This window comes from Struthio camelus, chromosome 16, assembly GCF_040807025.1.
Source record: "Struthio camelus isolate bStrCam1 chromosome 16, bStrCam1.hap1, whole genome shotgun sequence".
NCBI lineage: Eukaryota > Metazoa > Chordata > Aves > Struthioniformes > Struthionidae > Struthio > Struthio camelus.
This window is the reverse complement of record NC_090957.1, coordinates 16,802,876-16,824,203: the sequence shown is the minus strand read 5'-3', so window position 1 is coordinate 16,824,203 and position 21,328 is coordinate 16,802,876. Positions and strand designations below refer to the sequence as shown.

The following is a 21,328-nucleotide window of genomic DNA, read 5'->3' as shown; positions in this document are numbered from 1 at the left end:
CCCCCGCGGGCCGGGGGGGGGCGGAGAGCCGCGGGTGGGCGTTTTGGCTGCTGCTGCCTCTCCCGGCGCCAGCCGGGACCCCCCTGCGCCGGCCGAGGCCCCGCAGGACGGGGAGGCGCGCCGGGGGCTGCGGGGCTGCCTGGCGTTTCGACACCATTTATGGGGTTGGAGCCGGCACGCCGGAGCGCCGAGCCGGCCGGGGAAAGTCCCTGCTGAGCCCTCGGCGGGGGGGGAGCCGCTGTGTCCGTGCGCGCGCCGCCAGCACCTCCCGGCCCCGGGGAGCCCCCACCGAGAGGGAGCTGGGGGGGGTGCAGAGAGCTGCCAAACTCGTGCCTGCCCGCTGCTTCCCGGCTGCCGGCCTGCCCCCTCCCTGACTGCGCGCTCTGTTGCAGGAAGAGATCCAGCAGCTCAAGGGCAAGCTCGAGAAGGTGGAGAAGGAGCGCAACGAGCTCCGGCTGCTCAGCGACCGCCTGGAGAGCAGGGTAGGTGCCGCCCGCGCCCCCCCGGCCCCCTCGCCGGCGCGGGGACCCTGCCCCCGGCCCACCTTCCCCGCTCCCCCCGGCCCAGATCACCGAGCTGACGTCGGAGCTGACGGACGAGCGAAACACCGGCGAGTCGGCCTCGCAGCTGCTGGACGCCGAGACGGCCGAGAGGCTCCGGGCCGAGAAGGAGATGAAGGACCTGCAGGTAAGCGCCTCCCGCCCGCGCCTCTCGCCCGCTGGCGGCCGGCGGGGGGCTCACGGCGGCCCCGTCCCCCTCGCAGGCCAAGTACGACGCTCTGAAGAAGCAGATGGAGTCCATGGAGATGGAGGTGATGGAGGCCCGGCTCATCCGGGCGGCCGAGCTCAACGGGGAGCTCGATGACGACGACGCAGGTACCAACCGCGCTGCCTCCTGCGCGGCGGCGGCAGCGCACCCCCGGCCGCCCGGCTCGGCCCGGCGCCGCGCTGAGCGGTGACCCCGCTGCTCCGGCGCAGGCGGCGAGTGGCGGCTGAAATACGAGCGGGCGGTGCGGGAGATCGACTTCACCAAGAAACGGCTGCAGCAGGAGCTGGAGGACAAGCTGGAGCTGGAGCAGCAGGGCAAGAGGCAGCTGGAGAGGAGGGTGAGCGCGGCTCGGCCCCGAGACCCCGCGCCGGGAGCGGGCTGCGCTGGGGCGGCCGGCGGGCCGCGGCGCCCCGCGGAGCCCTCACCGCCTTCCCCGCGCCTGCCCGCAGCTGACGGACCTGCAGGCCGACAGCGAGGAGAGCCAGCGGGCCCTGCAGCAGCTGAAGAAGAAGTGCCAGCGCCTGGCGTCGGAGCTGCAGGACACCAAGCTGCACCTCGAGGGCCAGCAGGGACGCAACCACGACCTGGAGAAGAAGCAGCGGAGGTGGGGGGGCGCGGGGACGCGGCGGGGGGCTGCCCGGTGCGCAGCGGGGAGCTCTCCGGGAGCCTCTTGGAAACCAGCGTTGCCGTTTCAGCAGGGATTTGGGCACCGGAGCGGCTCCCGCGTCACCGAGGGGGCTTGCAGGGGGGCGTCTCCGGCAGGACGGGCTTCCCCTTGCCCGGGTCGGACGTGCTCGGTGGCGGTGGTGGGGCGACCTCAGGGCTGGGGACCCTCTCCCCGTGCGGAGGGACCCTCCGCGGGGGCTCGGCGGCGAGGAGCAAGGGAGGAGGGTGCCCGGCCCCGCTCGGCGCTCGCTCTCTTCCCACCTCCTCTCCCAGCCCCAAAGTTTGCTAACGTTATTAAGCAGCAGGGACGCTTTCATCTCATTATGGTAATGATCACACACACAAATACAGCGAGAGAATCCAATCTAATTAATTTCAATTTCCGTGGATTGGAGTCTGTGCTAATGCAGCTGTTTATTACCCAGCGCGCGGAGAAATGGGGATTAGCTGCCGGGGTGTTTAACGCAGGTCACAAACTCGAGCGCAGGGTTATTTTCTGAGCCCCAAGGGCAACGCTTTCAGAGCAAACCCATCTGATCCTGTGCTGGGGGCGCTGGGAGAGGCCGTCCCAGCCGCTCCCCGGCTCCGGGGGATGCACCGAGCACTCCCACCCCGGCGGCTCGCGTCCCCCTCCGGCTGCGGGACGCTCCGTGCATGCATCCCGCGGCGGCTCGCCGTGGCCGGGGCAGCCGAGCGGCGCCGCCGCCAGAGCCGGGCAGCCCCCCGCCGCGCGTCCCCGTCCCCCTGCGCCGAGGGCACGTCGTCACCGGCTGCCTGCTCTGAGCCAAGCCCCTGCCGTTAGCGGCCGTCCCTCCGTGCCGGCCCCGGGGCGGCTGATGCGGCGCCTCGGGTTCGCGCTGCGAGGGCCGCGCTCTCGATTAGCTTATTCAGCGAAGGTGTCGGGAGGAGTTTCTCCGAGTGGCTCCCCGCGCGGAGTTGTTGTGCTGGAAATTAAAGGCTTGTAAATAGTGCGTTTTGCAGCGGGCTCCCAGCTGCGAGCCGGCTCTCGGCACGCGCCGCGACGGGGCTTCGGCGGATGCCGGGCTCGGGAGACGCCGGGCGCCGCCGCTGCCACCCTCCGCGCCGGGAGCCCCGGGCGGCCGCGGTGCCGGCGGGGGAACGCTTGTCGGCGCGTCCCCGGGCGGCGCGGGGCCAGCCTGGCGTGCTCTCCCCGCGCAGGTTCGACGGCGAGCTCTCGCAGGCCCACGAGGAAGCGCAGCGGGAGAGGCTGCAGCGGGAGAAGCTGAGCCGGGAGAAGGACGTGCTGGTGGCCGAGGTCTTCGGCCTCAAGCAGCTGCTGGAGGTGAGCGGCCCCGGCGCGGCCCCGGCGCGCGGCCGGCAGGCGGGAGCCCCCCGGCTCAGCCACGGCCCCGCTCTCCCGCAGGACAGGGACTCGGACATCGCCGGCCTGACGCAGAAGGTGGAGGCGCTGGAGGCCGAGCTGCAGGACATCTCGTCGCAGGAGTCCAAGGACGAGGCCTCCCTGGCCAAGGTGAAGAAGCAGCTGCGGGACCTGGAGGCCAAGGTCAAGGACCAGGAAGAGGAACTGGATGAGCAGGCTGGCACCATCCAGATGCTGGAGCAGGTACCGGCAGGGAGGGCGCGTGCTGGTTTCTGGGTGGGGTGGTTTCGTGCAGGGCTGTTATTACCTGGGCCGGGCTTGCCCGGGAAGCAGAGGCGGTCGCTGCCAGCCCGGCTTTTGGCTCATCCCTACCGCGGACGTGGCTCCTCTGCCGGCTGCGCGGCCCCTGCGTGCCGGCGCCGGTGCCGCCATGGCGCGGGAGGTGGCCTCGGAGAAGGCGGCCCGGCTGGCCTCGGAGCGGGGGGCTTTGCGAGTAAGTAGGCGCTGGCGGGGGGCCGGGGCGGCCGACGCGGGGCGCGCGGGCTCCCCGGCTCCGGGGCGCCGTGACCGGCCTCCCCTCGCAGGCCAAGCTGCGGCTGGAGATGGAGATGGAGCGGCTGCGGCAGACCCACGCCAAGGAGGTGGAGAGCCGCGACGAGGAGGTGGAGGAGATACGGCAGTCGTGCCAGAAGAAGGTAGGGCTCGGTCACACGCCAGCCTGGCTTCCCACGCGGACACTGCCCGGCTCCGGCTGGCGGGGCAGGTCTGACCGGTCCCTCTTCCGCTGGGGCTGGCAGCATGCTGGGCTTTGCACGTTTTGATTGCTCGACTGGGCATTTTTGCACCCAACTGGTGGGCTCCTTGAGCGTCCCAAAGCTGGGTTGCGGGTGAGCGATGCATGCAGGGCAGCCAGGGTGTCCGCCGATCTGCTGGTGGTGCCCCACGGGGTGCCCCGGTGCCGGCGTTGGGTGCTGCGGCTTGAGCTAGACCCTCACCGGGACGCGCCACGTTTGCCTCCAGCTGAAGCAGATGGAGGTGCAGCTGGAGGAGGAGTATGAAGACAAGCAGAAGGTGCTGAGGGAGAAGCGGGAGCTGGAGAGCAAGTTATCTGCTGTCAGCGAGCAGGTAGGGGCTGCATGCCTCCATCCCCGCTGCCAGCGCCTCGCTCCGTGGGGGCTGGAGGATGCTGGGGCCACAGGGCTGTGGGCTGGGTGCCCCGCAAGAGTGGGACCACGTGGGGTGCCTGGCACGGCCTCCCTCGCTCCCAGGTCAACCAGCGGGACTTTGAGACGGAGAAGCGCCTGCGCAGGGACCTGAAGAGGACCAAGGCGCTGCTGGCCGATGCTCAGATCATGCTCGACCACCTGAAGAACAACGCGCCCAGCAAGAGGGAGATCGCCCAGCTCAAGAACCAGGTGGGTGTCCAGCCCCGGTGCCCTCGGCCACGCGCAGGCCCGTGTCCGTGGCCGCAGCCCCTCGCTGCAAATCCCATCGCCCTCCCGCTGCTCTGGGCTGGGATCGGGCACTGCCACGAGGGCTGTAGCCAGCTCCGAGCCTCAGCCCGAGCTGCTGCGGCCTCAGAGGTCCCGGGCACGTCCCCTGCGCCCTGTCCCCCTGCCACGCTCTGGGGGCAGAGCTGAGCACTGACTCTGCTCCCTGCAGCTCGAGGAGTCGGAGTTCACCTGCGCAGCTGCCGTCAAAGCCCGCAAGTCCATGGAGGTGGAAATCGAAGATCTCCACTTGCAGATTGACGACCTCTCCAAGGCCAAGGCAGCGGTAAGCGCGTTTGTGACGGCCACGTGCCCCCCGCCCCTGGCCAGCGCGGTGCCTGCCGGCCGTGGTGAGCCCAGGCCGTTCGGGGCTCTTTTGGGGGTCTCGCTTGGGCGTCTCAGCGGTCCCCGGCTCCACGGGGGTGGCACAGCACAGAGCCCCGGGAGCAGGGAGCCCCGCTGGGCTCGGCCAAGCAGCGCTGGGGCATTGCGGCGAGATGCAATCTGCTCCCCTCTCGCAGCTGGAAGAGCAGCTGAGCCGGCTGCAGCGGGAGAAGAACGAGGTGCAGAGTCGCCTGGAGGAGGACCAGGAGGACATGAACGAGCTGATGAAGAAGCACAAGGCGGCCGTGGCCCAGGTGAGGGGGAGTCGCGGCCCGTCGGAGCTCGGCTCCAGCCGGCTCTGCGTGCGGGGCCGTGGGAGCGAGCGGCCCGTCCCGCGCAGCCTCCGCTGACGGCCCCGGCTTCGCCCGGCAGGCTTCCCGGGACCTGGCACAGATGAACGACCTCCAGGCGCAGCTGGAGGACGTCGGCAAAGAGAAGCAGGAGCTGCAGGAGAAGGTGGGCAGCGCTGGTGCTGGGCTCGAGCCTGCAAAGCGCTCGGACCCCAAGTAAAGCTCGGAGCGGGGCGAGTGCCCCAAAACCCGGCGTGGCACCGCTTCCTGGCCTCCGCGGGCGGATGGCGCCGGGGTGCCATGGGGACGGCTCCCAGGGCTGCGCCGGGGCAGAACAGGACTCTCCCGGGGGGTGTCCGTACCGCGGGCAAGAGCCGGGTGGCCGGCGGGGTCTGCTCCGAGCTAGCGTCGCGGGGCAGGAGCATCGCGGGGAATGGGACCACGGCACGGCCACGCGCAGCTCCGGCGGTGACACCGGCCCGGCGGTGCCCCGCGCCGCGCTGACGCTGCCTCACCCCCAGCTGCAAGCGCTGCAGAGCCAGCTGGAGTTCCTCGAGCAGTCCATGGTGGACAAGTCGCTGGTGAGCCGGCAGGAGGCCAAGATCCGCGAGCTGGAGACGAGGCTGGAGTTCGAGCGGACGCAAGTCAAGCGGCTGGAGGTGGGCGCCGCGCGGGACCAGGCGGGTCGGGGCTCTGCGTCGCCGTCGCCCTCGGCTCCTTAGGGGCGCAGGCTGGGACAGCAGCGTCCCCCGTCCCCGTGGAGGGGCCGTGCGCCACAGGAGGGCGGTGGGACCCGACGCTGGCCCGGGGGCTCCTCTGCATCCATGCCGGCATCTCCGTCCGTGCCCTTGGCGGTGCTCAGCGCTGCCCTGGGAGGCCGCGGCGCAGCTCTGCCCGCTGCCGCCAGCCCCGCTGCCCGCCGGCCTCCCAGGGAACGCTCCCTGCGAGCGCTGATAACAATAATCCACCATCCAGCCTGGCAAAGTGCTGCTATTTCCCTGCATTGACTTAGTGAAATTATAGACTCTCCCGGCCCCGCTAAACGCTGCCTGCTTTATATTCTGCCTTTGCAGTTCTCTGCCGAGGGAGCTGAGCAGCTTAGCTCTCCTCTTAATATTTTCCTAGCTGTTATTTCCCTTCTCTCTCTCTCTGCCGGGGCCATAAATATGCAGTGGCTGGCTCAGCGGCTGCTGGAGAATGGAGGCTATTTTTTCCCTACGTTACGTGCTGTAATTACTTCACACAAAGTTAAATCTATTTTTCCAATTCACCAAAGCCCCGGCAATTGTTCTGCCCCTTCCCTGGCCCGGGGGGGAGGTTTCTCCTGGCGACATGTCTCTCCCCCTCCTCATCCTCCTCCTCCTTCTCGCCGGCCCCTCATGTAAATGCATGGTGCTGGCGTTAGCCCTCGGCTGGGTGTCGCGGCGCCCGCGCCGAGCCGGCGTAATCGCAGCGCTCGGCGGGGGGCACGCGGGGCAGCCCGCGGTGGGGACCCGGACGCCTGGGTCCTGCCGGCGCCCCCGGCCCCACAGCTCCGCGCTCCGCAGAGCCTGGCCACGCGCCTCAAGGAGAACCTGGAGAAGCTGACGGAGGAGCGGGACCAGCGGGCGGCCGCCGAGAGCCGCGAGAAGGAGCAGAACAAGCGGCTGCAGCGGCAGCTCCGCGACGTCAAGGAGGAGATGGGCGAGCTGGCCAAGAAGGAGGCGGAGGCCAGCCGCAAGAAGCACGAGCTGGTGAGGGACCCCGGCGTCCGGGCGGCATCGGCTCCCGCGTCCGCGGTGGGCAGTGGGGTCCTGCGCCGAGCTGGGCGCGGAGACCTGGGGGGTTGGCGGGGCGCGCGCCCCTTCCCCGGGCTCACCCCGCCGTGTCCCCGCAGGAGATGGACCTGGAGAGCCTGGAAGCCGCCAACCAGAGCCTGCAGTCGGACCTGAAGCTGGCCTTCAAGCGCATCGGGGACCTGCAGGCTGCCATCGAGGACGAGATGGAGAGCGACAGCAACGAAGACCTCATCAACAGGTGAGCGCGCCGCGGCCCCGCTCCTCCCCGCTTCGAAACGCTGCGGGCACCCCGCGGCTCTGCCCGGCCCTTGCAGGGCGCTGGCCATCCATCCGTCCATCTGTCCCCCGCGCGGCTTTGCCCGCTCGCGCGGGGCCCCGGGCAGCCGGGGTGCTGCTGAGCGGTTGCGGCCGTGCCGGCGGCCGGAAACGGCCCGGGAACCCAGGGGAGCGGGGACGGCGGTGGGAGGCCGGGGACGCCAGGGTGCAAAGCCTTCCTCCCCATCCTCCCCAGCCGCCCGTTTGGTTTGCTCCCCTTTCATTTCCCCTCCGTTTGGTTTCTTTTTGAGTTCATTTGATTTCTTTTCTGTTGTGTTTTCTCCCTCCCTCCCTCCCTCCCCCCTCTCCCCTTCCCAGTTTGCAGGACATGGTGACAAAATATCAGAAAAGAAAGAATAAACTGTGAGGATCTCCTCTTTCCTTCTGTCCCCTCCGCTAACCCCTCGCGCCTAACCCCACGCGGGCCCGGGGCCCGGCTGGGCTCTGCATGCCTCTCGCCCACCTCCCTGCGCATGGTCTAACCGCATCCCCGCGGCTCGGCCGGCCCTAACTGCATCCCCGCGGCCCGGCCGGCCCTAACTGCATCCCCGCGGCACGGCCGCCCCGGCCGGCCCTAACTGCATCCCTGCGGCGCGGCCGCCCCGGCTCGCGAGCGCATCCCGTTGCACGCAGCCCGGCTGCTGCCCGCCAGCCGTTGGAGGGGCTCTGGCAGCGACATCCCTTCCCCGGGCAGGGGCCGCCGGATGCGAGAGGCTCTATAGCGGTTAATGATAAATGTAATCGTGTGTAACAGTGATAGAGGGCCGTTGGAGCCCTGTTGTCACGCGCAATTAATATCCGCCGCCGCGGAGGCTGCGTTGTTTGCTCCCCTGCGATTCGGATCCCAGTTAACTAATGGCGCTCTCGTCCGGACATAAATTGCGTTTGACGTGGAGTTTAATTCCGACGATTTAAAATCTCGACTGCCCCCGGAGTTTGTTTATGGGGCTCATTGGTTTTTTTTTTTTTTTTTTTTTAAGGGCAAAAAGCAAAGTGTTGCCTGGATATATTGCAGGGGAGGGAGATGGGTGTGATGAAGTGCGGCTCGTCGCTTTGAATTTAACAAGGAGGATTCATTTGCAGGGTCTCTAATAGCCCATCCCCTGTGCTCGCTGCCGTGTTCCCCAGGCAGAGAATAAGCCCAAGGCCAGGCGGATAAAACGTCTGTTTAAGATCATATTGTACATCCGTTTCCAGGCCGAGCCGTGGCGGCAGCGCCGTTGCCTCGGCTCCGCGGGAGCCCTCTCCCCTCTCGGCAGCCGGCGACGGGGAGCGAGGCCGAGTCGGGAGGGAGGGAGGGGAAAAATAACACTTCGATTTCCTTATAGATACAGCTGTTATTGCGATAACCCTAATGAAAGCAGTAAGCAGTTATGTATTAGTGGAGATTTATAGAGGGATGCTTTTAACGTGGAGAAATGGATTTTGCAATGCATACAGCACCTTCTTTCTAAAGGCAATCAATATGGTTGCGAACCGCCGTTATAAATTAGATGTTTTAAGCCAGATAGGGCTTTTTTTATGTGTGCACGTAAATCAGGGGCTCTCTGTCACGGCGGGGCCGTAAATCTGCCTGCCGCGCTCGTGCGCCCGCCTTGCCAGAGTCATTTCTGTGCCGTTTGCTAAACTCCTGTTTACCCGGCGACATCAACATAGCTCTTCCTCGCTGTAATTTTGCACTTGACGGAGGCCTATAAAACGAACCCACTTATTTCCTTCCCGGCCCCGTGGCCTCGGCGAGCTCGAAACCCCCCGTGTTTCCGGAGCGGTGCTCTGCTCCTTTGCCCTCGCTCCCCCGCTCCGTTGCCCCTCTGCGATAGCTGCAGGCGCGTGGCCCTGGGCAGACGGGGCTCTGCCGCGGAGGGCTCGGGAGCTCCCGAGCCGCCGGCCCCGCGCACGCCCCCGCCGGCCGCGTGCCGAGCGGGTGCCTTAACCCTCCCGGCGCTCATCTCTGGTTTTCTCCCGCCCCGGCTCTCCCCTCTCGCAGCGACGGCGACTCGGACGCGGACTCGGAGCTGGAGGACCGGGTGGACGGAGTCAAGTCGTGGCTCTCCAAGAGCAAAGGCTCCTCCAAAGCGGTCTCGGACGACGGCAGCCTGAAGGGCGGCAGGTCGGTGCGGGCTGGGGCGGTAGCGGCGGGGAGCGGGGCCGGGGGGGGCCGGGGCGCCGCGGCGGGGTGCGCCAGGGGATGCGCCGCGACGGAGGCAGAGCCGCGGCGGCCCGCCGCACCGGACCCGCTGGGGAAGACGCAGCCCCTCCTCGTCCTCCCTCGTCGGGTCCTGGCATTTGATTATGCAAAGCGAGCTATAACCGTGCAAATCAGCTCCCTCTGCGTTGGGGGGGTGGGGGGGGGCTCCTGGCCCCCTCCTCAGTCGCCGCCGCCCTCCCGTCGCGCCTTCCGCCCCGGATGCGCTGGCCGCGCGTGCGGGCACGGTGCCCCCGCGGCGGGGGGCTCGGCCGCTCGCCCGGCCCCTCTTGGCGTCGCCGGACGAGCGCCGATCGCTCTGCTCCGGACGCAGCTTCCTGGCGGGGCTGCGGGAGTCCCCAGGGGCTCCCCCTCCGCTGCCGAGCAGGGGGAAAGATCTGAGCCGCTGCTTCTTAATTGGTTTAATTTATTCAGCGGTGCAGATGTAAAACATTTTGTTATTGGAGATAATGCCGCCTTTTCTGAAGTCGGGAATCGAGCGCCGCGGCTCCAGGTAGCTGACAATGAAATAAATTGAACGCAACACTTTAAAGGGGAATCAAAGTGACGGGCTAGAACAATACCCTAATTTGCATGACATTTTCCATGAAGCTATTTTCCGCTGACGCAAATTATTTAGCCTGCCGTGCCGCGCGGCGCGGCGCGCGCCGGCTCCCGCTCATCTCCCGTCTCTCTTGTCTCCCCCCGGCGCGGGCGCCTGCCGCGCCGCCGTCCGCAGGGACGGCAAGGAGGGCGCCGAGGCCGAGGAGAGGCCGGTGTCGGCGGCGAGCTCCCTCAGCTACCGCAAGCGCGCCGGCCTCAAGGACTCCATCGGCGGCCGCGGGGACGAGCGGACCCTCTTCTCCGCCCTGGGCGAGCGGCCGGCGTCGCCCGAGCGCCCGTGCCGCAAAGCCCGGCGGGATGCCGAGCCCCGGGACCGGGCGTCCGTCATCGCCCAGGCTTTCGCCGAGGCCAGCGGCCGGGCTCGCGAGGGGCTGGAGAAGCGCTGGTCCCTCTCGGCCACCGACGTGGGCAAAGCCTCCGCCTTGTCCGCCCCGGTGAGCCGGGCGTCCTCGGCCTCGTGGCGCGGCCCGGAGGACGAAGGGGACGACGGCAGGTCGGCGCTGAGCTTGGCCCTGTCCAGCCCGGGGAGTTTGCGGAGCCGGCGTCCCGATTCCCGGCTCTCGCTGGCCCGCAGCCGCCTGGACGAGGCGGACGATGCCGGCGGCGCCCGCTCGCCCTGCAGCCCGCCGCCGCTGGGCCGCAGCTTCTCCGTGCCGCCGCGGCCGCGCAGCGCCGCCTCCAGCGCCGGCGGCCGCCCCGCCGGGCCCCGCTCCTACCTCGACCCCGACCTGGAGGCCGCCATCGAGGAGGTGCTCAGCTACCGGCCCTTCGGGGCGGCGCGCTCCAGCCCCGGCTCCGAGGAGGAGGAGGAGGAGGAAGACGGCAGGAGCGTGCGGAGCGCCCGCAGCGCCGTCCTGCCGCGCACCGCCGACCGCCCCGCCGGCGGCCTCCGCCGCTCCGCCTCCGCCCTCGACTTCTCCCGGCCGCCCCGCGGCAAGGGCCGGCGCGGGAGCAGCTCCGCGGAGTCCTCCGAGGAAGAGGGGCGGAAGAAGAAGAGCTCCAAGAAGCGCGCCAAGAAGGCCAAGAAGAAAGCCAAGAAGAAGAAGAAGTCGTCGGAGTCGGACTCCTCCTCCGAGTCCTCCTCCGAATCCTCCTCCAGTTCCTCCTCCGGCTCCACCGTCTCCTACCGGAGCAACTCCAGCGTCAAGAAGGGCCCCAGGAAGCCGGGCCCGGCCGCGGAGAGCGCGGGAGCCGGGCGCTCCGGCAAGGAGAAGAAGGAGGAGAAGAAGCGGAAGAAGCAAGTCGACAGCCTGATGATGAAGTACCTGTACCGGCCCGAGAGCGACTGAGGCAGGAGGTGGGAGCGGTGTGTGCCGTGCAGCATGAGCCCCGCGTGCCACTAACCGCTCGACCCTAACCCTCGCCTGGCCCCGCCGCTCCGGCTGGCGGGCCGCCCTCCTGCGGGCTCCGGCCACGACGCCGCCCGCGCCGGCAGCACCAGGCGCCGGCCCCGGCTCGCCCGGGCGGCTTCTTCGGCGCCGGCACCTGCCCCTCGGGGATTAGCGGAGGAGACGGAGAAGCGCTAATCCCGGGCGGCCGGGCGCCCCTGCGCGCGGGTCCGGCGTACTAACCCGCACCCGTTGCAGTGTGTAACCGGGGGGGGCGGCAGCCCGCGGCCGGCCGAGCCGCATCCCGGCGGCGACGGGTGAGTGGCCGGGCAGAACCGGGGCGCGATGCTCCGCGCGGGTATCCGGGGTCGTTGCTCCAGCGGACGCCTGGCGCGGACGGCGCGGCAGGAGAGCTCCCGGGTATGGGGTCAGCCGTCCCGGTGGGACGTGGCCCGTGTCCGCGGTGCCCGCCGGCCCGGGCTGGGATGCTCCGGAGACGGCGGAGGCGCGCGCGGCCATCGCCGCCTTTCTTGGCAGCTACGTAGTAGCGTATGAAACCGTTTCCAACAGCTTGAACGGGAGAAGGGCTGCAGGAGGAGGAGGAGGAAAAAGGCCTTTTCAGCTGTTGAATTGCAGTCCCAGCGACGCCGGCGCTGGGGGAAGGGCTCGCGCCGCCGCGCCGGCACGGGCCGCCTGCGAGGGGGCTCGGGCAGGAGAAATACCCGCCGCCGGCCGGGTGCTCCTGCTCCCCGGGAGCCCCGAAGCCCCGCGCCGCAGCGGGCTGGGGTCCTGCCGGGCTCGCTGGCCGGAGAGGCGCGTTGCAGTCTCCGGGCGTCGCGGCGTCGCCTGCCGATGCCTGGGCCCGTTTCCCGGGGCCTGTTCCCAAGCCGAAGTGCAGCGTTGGCCCGGTTCGCGCGCTGGCTGCCGGGCCGGGGCAGCGCTGGGCGCCGCGGGTTTGCAGCAGCCTCCTTGCAGCTGACGGGCTCGGCTCAGCCCGCGGAGGACTAAATCACGCCAAAGCTTTCCAAAACTATCCCGACAATAATAAAAGAGGCTAACGAGGCCTCGTAAAGGCAGCCGCCAGCGTGCCGACCTGCTGCGGCTCACGCGGGTCCCGTTTCCCGCGGCACCGCGGGGAGGCGAGCGCTTGCCGGGGGCGGGATGGAGGTCTGTCCGGGGGCGCCGGCGCGTTGCTCCGGGCTGTCCCCGCTCCGCTGCGGCGTTGCAGCGCGGCCCCGGCTTCCCCGCAGGCTCGGGGGGGGCGCGAGCCAGGGTCCCGCTCGCTAACCCCTCCGTGTCTCCCGCGCAGCCCGCCGGGCTCCCGGAAAGCCTTCGCCTACGACAGATCGGACGAGGAGCAAGACACCTTGGAAAGCGCGCACAGGTCCAAACACTCCTCCCGGAGCTACCAGAGCGACAGCGACGCCGAGGGCAGGGCCGCCGAGACCTCAGCGTAGCCCCGGCGAGCCGGCCGCCGCCAGCACCGTTTTCCACCGCCCCAGAAATACTCCCCGGCGCCCGGGGCCGCCGCCAGCGCGGGAATTGCCCCGCGGCGCCCCGAAACCGCCCCGCCGCCGGCCGTATTTCTTTTGCATGGTGGAAAACGTTCGCCTCCAGCCCTCTCCCGTCCCCCGTCCGTGCGGTCGGCGCTGCCGGGAGAGCAGCTCCTCCGCGCACCCCGTCCTGCCCGCGCCAGCCCGGCGCCTCGGCGGACGGAGCCCCTCTGCTCCGCCGGGCTGCTGCATCCTCGGTTGATTCCTCAGTGCCTGCTGTCTCCTTATTTTATAACTTAAAGCCCCTCCCCAGCAGCCCCCCGGGCTCCCGGCCCGCCGCCGCCCCGTGCTCTTAATTTCCCGTTACCTTTTAGTTGAGCCAAAGACGTCTCTCTCCGGCTGGGCCCCCCGCACTGCCCGCTCCTCTCCCGGCACGGCGGTTTTGGGGGGAAACGCGCGGAGACGCCGCTGAGGTGGGCGCGGGTGGGCGCGGGGTCCGGCGCGCCCCGGTCCCGGCTCACGCGGCCCCGACGGAGCGGGTCGGCGCCGGGGGACGCTGCCCGGCCCCCTCCGACTCTGGTTTTTGCACTAGTTCAGCTGTGCGTCTTTCCCTGTCCGTTTACTTTCAGTATGAGAATAAATGTCATTTACGGCTGGTGAGGCCGGCTGTGCCTGCTCCGCGTGCCCGGGGGGCTCCGCCGCTGCCCGGGCGCCCGCCGGGGCCGGGAGACGGGGCCGAGCCCTGGCTTTCTCGCGGGCGCCCGGCGCTGGCAGCAGGCTGCGCCGGGGCAGGGGCACTGAATCATTTATAAATCTTCATAAATATGCAGATTAGTAGCGGGCAATGGGGGCCCTCCGGCTGCCAGTGTTAATTATTTAAAGCGATGCTAACGCAGAAGAGCCGCGGATTCGCACCACCGGCCCCCACCCCTGCGCCCCGCGGGGCCGCCGGGGTGCTCGGTGTGCCCTGCGCCCCCACATCCGTGCCTGCAGCCCCGGGCCCCCCCCCCGCACCCCGGGGACCCCTGGAAACGGGGCCAGGCCGTTTTGCTCCCTTTCCCCACCACCTCTTTGAAACAAATTGGCCAAGCCCGGCGCGCGCTGCCATAAAAAGCCGCGCTGTGCTAATGCGCTTTCATTAAGTGGGAGCGATCTAATGATAATAAAATGGCACATTTAACATTAAAACATTTAAGTTGACTCCTAAGCGAGTGTGTGTCTCTGTGCTGTACCAGCTCCATCTTCGTGCGGCTGACAAAGCTCCTTAATTCGTTTCGTGGGAGCGGATGTGCGGCAGAGCCGGCCCTGGCACCACGCAGCACAAGGGATGCCGGGATGCAGTGATACGGGGATGCAGGCAGGCAGGGATGCAAGGGTGCCGGGACGGGGGGATGTCGGGAGGCTGAGGTGTGGGGTTGCGGGGATGCCAGGGTGCAGGGATCCTGGCACGTAGGGACGCCAGGATGTGGGGATGCTGAGATGCCAGGATGCAGGATGAGGGGATGCCGGGATGTGGGGGTGTGGGGTGCAGGAATGCGGGGTGCGAGGATGCAGGGAGGTGGGGATGCGGGATGCGGGGATGCCCCGCTCTGGGCACGTGGCCACCAGCCCAGTGCGACCCAGGCACGGCCGGGGCCCTGGACCTACAGCGCGGCCCGGAGCGCCCCAGGGAAGCGGCTGATGCTGAAGGGGGCCGTGCTGTAGGACGGCTCCTCGCCCAGGCTGAGCTCGCACAGCAGCTTCCCCACCACCGGCGCCAGCTTGAACCCATGGCCTGCGAGGAGGAGAGGGCAGGGGGTGAGTGGGCTCAGCCGGCTCTGGGGCGCGTGGCTGGGGCTGGGGTGCCATGGGGGGCCGGTGCCCCCCGCCTACCCGAGAAGCCGGCCCCGATGACGATGTTGCTGTGCTTGGGGTGCCGGTCCAGGATGAAGTCTCCGTCCGGGGTATTCTGGAGGGGACCCGGCGTGAGGGCCTGGGGCGGCGGGCAAGGGGTGCTGCCGCCCTGCAGACCCCGCCAGGACGCCTGGGTCCTCTCCCAGCCCCAAGGGGAGGGGGGAAGGCCGGGAGCCCCGGACGGATGCCTGGGTTCCCTCCTAGCTCCAAGGGGGGGTAACAAGGTCCAGCAGGAGGGGGAGGGGCTGTGAGCCAGGACGCCTGGGTCCTTTGCACCTCCAAGGAGGGGGAGAGGGATATCAAGGTCCACCTTGGGGTGGGAGGAGGAGGTGAGAGCCCGGACGCCTGGGCCCTCTCCCAGCTCCAGGGGGGAGGGCCCTGCCCCTCACCGTGTAGAGGCAGGTCTCCAGCAGGGCCGGCTCGGGCTCCAGCCCCGGCAGGTAGGAGCCGACGAAGCGGCGCAGCAGGGCCACGTCGGAGCGGCAGGCGCCGGGGGCCGGGCGGTCCCGCTGGTCGGGGTCGGCGGGGCTGCCGTGGTGGTAGCACACCTTGGGGGGGGGGGGGGGGGGGACACGGGTGAGGGCGGCGGGCCGGACCCCCCGCACCCCCCCCCCCGTCCCCGCTCACCTTGACCAGCCCCGGGTACTCGCAGGCGGGCAGCCCGTAGATGCCGTGGGGGGCTTGGGGCAGCCCCACGGCCATGAAGCAGGGGAAGGGCCGCTCGAGGCTGTAGCTCCCGGGCACTTTCTCCTTCCAGTAGCAGACGGGGACGCGCAGGGGCTGCGGGCCCGGAGCGGGGGGGGCTCAGGCGGTGACCCGGCAGCGCCGCAGCCCCCCGCCCCCCCCCCCGGCCCGTACCTGCAGTGGCAGCCGGAGGCCGAGCGGTGCCAGCAGCTGGCTGCTCCAGGCGCCGGCGGCGACCACCAGCCGCCGGGCTCGGTACAGCCCGGCCGAGGTGCTCACGGCCAGCGGGCTGCCGGGCTCGACGGCCAGCACCTTCTCGCCGTCGCGCAGGGCGCCGCCGCTCCGGCGGAACAGGTCCTGGGGCGGCGCGGGGTGAGGCGGCGGGCGGGCCCCGTGGGGGGGGGGGGGGTCACTAGGGGGGGGGTCCGGCCGCGCTGCCCACCTGCACGGCCCGCAGCGCCCGGTCCGCGTGGAGCACGCCGCCCGCGCCGTCCCACAGCGCCGCCTCGCCGCCGCGGGGCCGGAGGCCGGGGAAGCGCCGGGCCAGCGCCGCGGCGTCCAGCGTCTCGCCGGCATCCGGGTCCCGGTCCGGGTGCGGGGAGCGAGCCGCCGTGCACCGCCACCGCTCAAACTGCGGCTCGCCCTCCGCCCCCAGCACCAGCAGCCCCGTCCGCCTGCGCCGCCAGCCGGGTCAGCGCCGCTGCACACGCCTCCCCCCCCCCCCAATCGCCTGACCCCCGCCTTGCTCCATCCCCAGGGGAAACTGAGGCACGGCGGCAGGATGCTCAGCCAGCCCCTTCCCCCCCCCCCCCAAGATCGATCGCGCCGTTAGCCCTGACCCCGGCTGGTCGGGAATCATTTACAGACTGATTTTCTTAATGGCACCTCTGTTACGGAGCGCCGTAAATTAGCCGCAGCCGCTGGCTGGCCCCGGCTGTGCACCCCGCGGCGTGGGGGTCCCGGCCCCGGGGGTCCCCGTCACCTGTAGAGGCGGGTGCCGGCGCGGGCCTCGAGCTGCTGCCAGAGGCGGTAGCTCTCGGGCATCATGCGGGCGTAGTGCTCCTGCGAGTAGGCGCTGCGGATGATGCGGCTCTGGCCGTGCGAGCTGCCCCGCGAGTGGGGCAGGAGGAACTGCCGGGAGAGAGGGGCTCGGTGGGCGGGGGCGGCCCCGCAAACTGCTGACTCGGCAAAACGGCGGAGGGGGCCCAGGCGTCCCGGGTACCTGCTCCAGCAGGAGGGTGTCCTTGCCCCGCTCGGCCAGGTGGTAGGCAGCAAAGGAGCCCTGGATGCCGGCGCCGATGACGATGGCATCGTAGCAGATCCCCTGGGGCTGGCCCCCCGCCGCCGCCATGGCTCGTCCTTGGCTCGCACCCGGCCGAGGGGAGGGACGGAGCAGAGTCCGGCCGGGGCTGCCGGGAGCCGCGCGGGCCTTGGCCGCCCTCCAGCTCCGCGCCACCCTGCGGCACCCGGCTCCACGCGGGATTTTTGGCTCAGCCCTATTTCTGCATCCCCCCCAGCCTGGTCTCGAGCGGGCCGGGCATCACGCACCCAAATCGCCCCGCGCGCCGCGAACGGCCACGAGCCTCGCCAGTGGGGCTCAGCCCCGGTGCGGCACCGAGAGGCAGCGCAGGGAGCGTGGTGAGATCGGAGCGAGTGGGCGGGATAAATGTGATGGAAAATTGTTTTCAATAAATTCCACTTTCCCTCCTCACTGTTTTGTTGTCTGTTCTTGTTACAGCAGGACGAGGGGCTGTTTGTAACACTCCCGCGTGCCGCGAAGGCCCATTTGTGTGCAGATTGGAAACTGTGCGGCTTGTTTCAAGGGAAACATTTTTCCCTCCGTCGCAATTTATTACATCCATAAAGTATTTTGTTGCCATTTTTTTCTGGGAGATAGCTGTGATTTAGGGCCCTCTGGAGCTTCAAGGGGCCCGGTGTGCTCAGGCGCGCCGTGCGCCTCCCTGCATGCCGCGTGCCACGGGTTAAGGAGTGGTTAATTTGGCAAGTGTGTAAATTCGAGGGGCCCGGAGCAGGACTCTGCATCTCGATTCGGGGAAAACCAAGGCGGTGCACGGTGGCGGCGGGGTGAATAACGCGCGGGCAGGGGCTGCCGGCCGCCGTTGCCCCCCGGCACGCTGGGGCGATGCCGCGGGGTGAGGCACGGCCGCGGCACCTCCACCACCTCGCCTCTCCCCATCACCGCTTGACAGCTAATTAGAGGAATTCATTTACTCTGGCTTTCATGGTGTAAAAGACATTATTTACCGGTTAATTGTTGCTATTGCAAAATGTTAAATATCGTTATTTATTTTGCCTTCTTGCCTCATAATCTCTGGTAATTTATTAGGTGGCAGGGTGCTTTCATCAGGTCCATAAGCGAGGGAAGGCCCACGCCGTGCCGGGGCCCGGGAAGGAGTCACCGGCTGGGCTGCCCGGCCAGGCTGCAGGGATGCCACGGGCTCTGCACAAACATACCCCAAAAACTGCCGGGGGCAGCAGGAGGAGGCAGCCGGGGTGGGACGGGGCTGAGCCCAGCAGCTTCCTCCTGCAAGGTGTGCATGGCATCCTCATGCAAGGCATGCAAAGCGTGCAAGGTGTGGTTGGCATCCTTGTGCAAGGTGTACAAGGCCTGCGGGGCGTGCATGGCACCCTCGCGCAAGGCCCGTGAGGTGTCCTCGTGAAAGGCGTGCACAGCGCTGCACGGCGCTGCACCATGCAGGATGCCGGCAGCGCAGGGCCAGGAGCCCCCCCAGGGCAAGGCGTGGGGTCGCAGGGTTTCACCACCTTGCAAATCGCAAGGACGTAATGGCAGGGGCTGGGGGACGTGCTGTGCGGACGGTGGGAGGGGACACGGTGACGACGGAGCCCCGCGGCGGTAAGGCTGGCGTGCCCAGGGCACTGAGGGTGTCTCGTGTATGCACGGGCTGTGCACGTGCGGGGCCCTTCCCCGGCACAGAGACAGCAGTGCGGGGAAGTGTTGAAGCCGCTGTCTCCGCATGCATTTTTAAACCCGCTTTGTACTGCCACCCCACCGCCATACACCACCGCCGCGCGCTTTTATCAGCACGCCTCGTGCCGCAGATCGCTCACGTCTGAGCTGCTCCAGCCCCCTGGGCTCGACAGCGCGGCGGCTCTGCTAACTTCGGCACTTTTGCTAATATTGGTTATTGCCCGTCCGCGGTCCCCACCGGCTCCCTCTCTTGCCCTGGCCGTCCTGCTTTTCTGACAGCCAGCTCCCACCCCGCCGGCCGCTGCCGGCACCTCACTGCGTGCCCGGGAGGCTTCAACCACCTGCACAAAATCAAGGTTCAGCTTTGCATCGCGGGCACCCTGGTTTCAGCATCGCATACAGGTGAAGGTCAGGGGCCCCGTAGGTCCCTCCTCCCTGGTGCTACCCAAAATCACTAATGCACCGAATGCACCAGGCCTCAGCATGGGGACGGGCCCATTGTTTGCCGGCCGGGGCTCCAGGAGCGCGGCGGTGCTGCGGCGAAGCTGCCACTGCGCAGGTTCCCCCTGGGCTGGGCGCCCCGCAGGGCTCCATTACAGCAGCCTTTCTTCCCCTGCCTTTGATGCCGTGAATAATTCACCCATTTCCCAGGGTTTGAGCAGCCTTTGAACAGCCCGTACCTGCTTTTGCTTTTCACCAGGAACATGAAGAATAATTAATTATCCATGAAATGTTAAATGGCAAAATGAACTCCTCTCCCACTAACTGCACATTAATAGCTCGCGCTGGAAAAGCCCCCGCGCGCGCTGCCGTGGAGCAGGGGAGGCGAACGGTGGGGTGCGGAGCCGCCTGCGGCAGCCCGGGCCCAGACGCTGCTGCTCGGCTCTGTGGCAGTGGCAGCCTCAGGCCGTCACATTCATTGCACGGATGACCCTGCGGAGGCCTAATCGCCGGGTTTGCGGGGGGCGGCCGGGGCAGCTCTGCTCCCTGCTGCCCCTGGCATCGCCTGCCCCTGAGCAGCCACGTTGGGGTGAGGGGGGCATTTCGGGGACCCCTGCACCTCCAAGGCTGGGCCGTCAGCCCCGGCCCCGCAGCAGCCCCCAGCTCCCACCCGCGGCAGGAGAGCACCGAGGGCGAGCAAGAGAGAAGAGGAGGGAGCTCCCGGCCTCTCTCACCCCCGGCATGTTCCTCTTGACCTGGGTTTAAATTAACCAGAGGTGATTTCTGTGACAGCAAGAAATCAGTTTCCTAAAGGAGCTCGCAAGGGTCAGCAGAGCGGTGCCAAGCCGCACGGTAAAAATGAAATATTTCCTGCGCGGGCTCAGCCAGATCGATGGGCCGGAGAGCCTGGAGGAAGGCGCGGAGCAGGATCGTGGAGAGCGGCCTCCCCGCTCGGCCTGCTGCAGCGCCAGGGTTTTGCAACAGCGACTTAATTAACAGCTTGAATAAGGAGGCAAGAGCCACCTCCACCTCCATCCAGCCGGGGACCGGCCACCCCAGCTGGACTTGTGCCTGGTAAGGGGGAAGGGAGCCCCCTCTCCAGTGCAGATGGGTGATGTGGGCTCGGAGCTGCACGCAGCCAGCGTGGTGCGTCCTGTTGGTCTCAGCAGTGACGCTGCAGTAGGCTGAGACCAGAGGGGAACTCATTGCGCTGCTGAAGGGGGGGATCCCTGGCTCCAGTGCTGGCAGTGCTTGCAAGGGGACCAGAAGAGCAGGGTGAAGCAAAACTCTGCTGGGATTTACACCCCCCTCCTCTGTCCTGCCCCAGAGAGGTCTCAGGGATGCTGCAAGCCAGCAGCCCCATTGCACCGCCCATTAGATGGAGGCCAGGCCGCAGGGCACCCAGCTCCCTCCCGGCAGAGCTGCAGACTGTCAGTTGTCAAGCCAAAATCGGCACTTAAAAACATATTAGGGAGAAACGACACGGCCCTCGCCTTCCATAACGCTTTGGAGCCCTCCACAAATCGGTTGTTTGCTTTGTTTTAAAATCAACAGTCGTTTAAGGCAGCCCCTCATTAGCAGTCCAGGTACATGCCTGGGGAAGCATCGAGCAGATTAAAATTATTTGAATATCATAATATTAGAAAGTTCAATCCGGCTTCAAAATGCACATCTTCCAAGCCCTACCAGGGCTTTATTGCATTAAACATTTATGGAGCTGCTGCCGGATCAAAGTTTCGGGTTTAGCATGGAAAGTGCTTTGCAGGCATGCTGGGCTCCCCAGCTGCACGGCAGCTCGCCGCCGCAGCCCCAGCTCCAGCCCCACATGAGGCTGCCCGTGGGGATGGCTGTGACGTGGGGCGCCTGACTTGTGCCCGTGGCTGGAGTGGTTTCTGGCCCTGAAGAGATGCAAATTCGCAAGGGCAAGGCCTGAAATAAAGAAGCAATACCGTGGAGGTGGCATTTCAATGGTGGCCCCTGTGCAGGGCTAGGGCTGGAGCCGGTGGTGGCAGCGCGTGCTGGGGGGGCCCAGCCCTGCTGCGCAGCCGGGGAGCGGGGCCGCGTGGGATCTGTGCCGCTCGTGGTGTCAGCCCAAAAGGGCGAAGCCATCTGGGCTTTCGGGAAGATTGCTGGGGGGGGTTGGTTATTAAACAAAGAGGCTGTTTTTTGTTTTATTTTTAACGCATGCAAGAACCGGCCAGCAATCAGTGCGGAGCCGCTGTGCAATGGTGCCAACGCCATCTGCCTGCTGCAAGGAATGCGTCCCCGCGCCTCCAGCCTCCTGGGAGCCTCCGGAGCAGGCAACGCGCGCAGAGAAGCAGGAGCCGAAGCCGTGGGGCTGGGAAGCGGGTTTGAGCCCTGGCCAGCGTGCAATAAACCTCCCTCTTCCTCCCATGCTGTGCCCGGTTGCAAGGGCTGCCCAGGACCCAGGTTTCCCTGGTTGGGAGATGATGAGCCCAGCCCTAACTGGGGCTATTTAGGGGTGGGGAAAGCAGGTGGTGACTTTGGCCCCCTGAGCTGGGAAGGCTGTGTAGGGCCTGGCTGAGGTGAGTACCTTGGAAAGTGCAGCCCTGGGAATGCATGGGCTGGTGTAGGAGAGCTGTGACAAGTGGCATAGGGTTAGGGGGAGGGTCTGGTGGCAAGGGGGGGGGGGTGGGGGGCAGGGCAACCTTGCCTTTCCCTAGCACGGCCCTGTCA

The 21,328-nt window shown here is 67.9% G+C and overlaps 2 protein-coding genes across 18 annotated transcripts in view; one reads left to right on the top strand and one right to left on the bottom strand.

Annotated features, from left to right (window-relative positions):
• MYO18A (myosin XVIIIA) overlaps positions 1-13,863 on the top strand; it is a 34,047-nt gene extending 20,184 nt beyond the window's left edge. For 11 of the 17 annotated variants that reach the window (XM_068909522.1, XM_068909521.1, XM_068909523.1 and 8 more), the window contains 20 exons: positions 393-482; positions 568-687; positions 764-875; positions 978-1,105; positions 1,218-1,372; positions 2,614-2,737; positions 2,819-3,019; positions 3,361-3,471; positions 3,797-3,901; positions 4,045-4,191; positions 4,439-4,552; positions 4,788-4,904; positions 5,023-5,106; positions 5,462-5,599; positions 6,488-6,673; positions 6,817-6,956; positions 7,352-7,396; positions 9,021-9,143; positions 9,958-11,139; positions 12,480-12,617. In XM_068909522.1, the coding sequence (XP_068765623.1) occupies positions 393-482; positions 568-687; positions 764-875; positions 978-1,105; positions 1,218-1,372; positions 2,614-2,737; positions 2,819-3,019; positions 3,361-3,471; positions 3,797-3,901; positions 4,045-4,191; positions 4,439-4,552; positions 4,788-4,904; positions 5,023-5,106; positions 5,462-5,599; positions 6,488-6,673; positions 6,817-6,956; positions 7,352-7,396; positions 9,021-9,143; positions 9,958-11,131 (3,414 nt within the window). In that variant the 3' untranslated portion in view covers positions 11,132-11,139; positions 12,480-12,617. Of the gene's footprint in view, positions 1-392; positions 483-567; positions 688-763; positions 876-977; positions 1,106-1,217; positions 1,373-2,613; positions 2,738-2,818; positions 3,020-3,360; positions 3,472-3,796; positions 3,902-4,044; positions 4,192-4,438; positions 4,553-4,787; positions 4,905-5,022; positions 5,107-5,461; positions 5,600-6,487; positions 6,674-6,816; positions 6,957-7,351; positions 7,397-9,020; positions 9,144-9,957; positions 11,140-12,479 lie in introns of all 17 variants that reach the window. The other 6 variants (XM_068909533.1, XM_068909535.1, XM_068909524.1 and 3 more) reach the window with 3 other exon arrangements.
• PIPOX (pipecolic acid and sarcosine oxidase) lies at positions 13,818-16,641 on the bottom strand. The gene is made up of 8 exons (XM_068909540.1): positions 16,463-16,641; positions 16,223-16,371; positions 15,683-15,914; positions 15,415-15,597; positions 15,184-15,336; positions 14,946-15,104; positions 14,536-14,611; positions 13,818-14,437 (listed from the first exon to the last, which is right to left on the bottom strand). The coding sequence occupies exons 1-8, from the start codon at positions 16,589-16,591 to the stop codon at positions 14,307-14,309; spliced, it is 1,212 nt and encodes a 403-aa protein (XP_068765641.1). The 5' UTR covers positions 16,592-16,641; the 3' UTR covers positions 13,818-14,306.
• Positions 16,642-21,328: the final 4,687 nt, after the last annotated feature.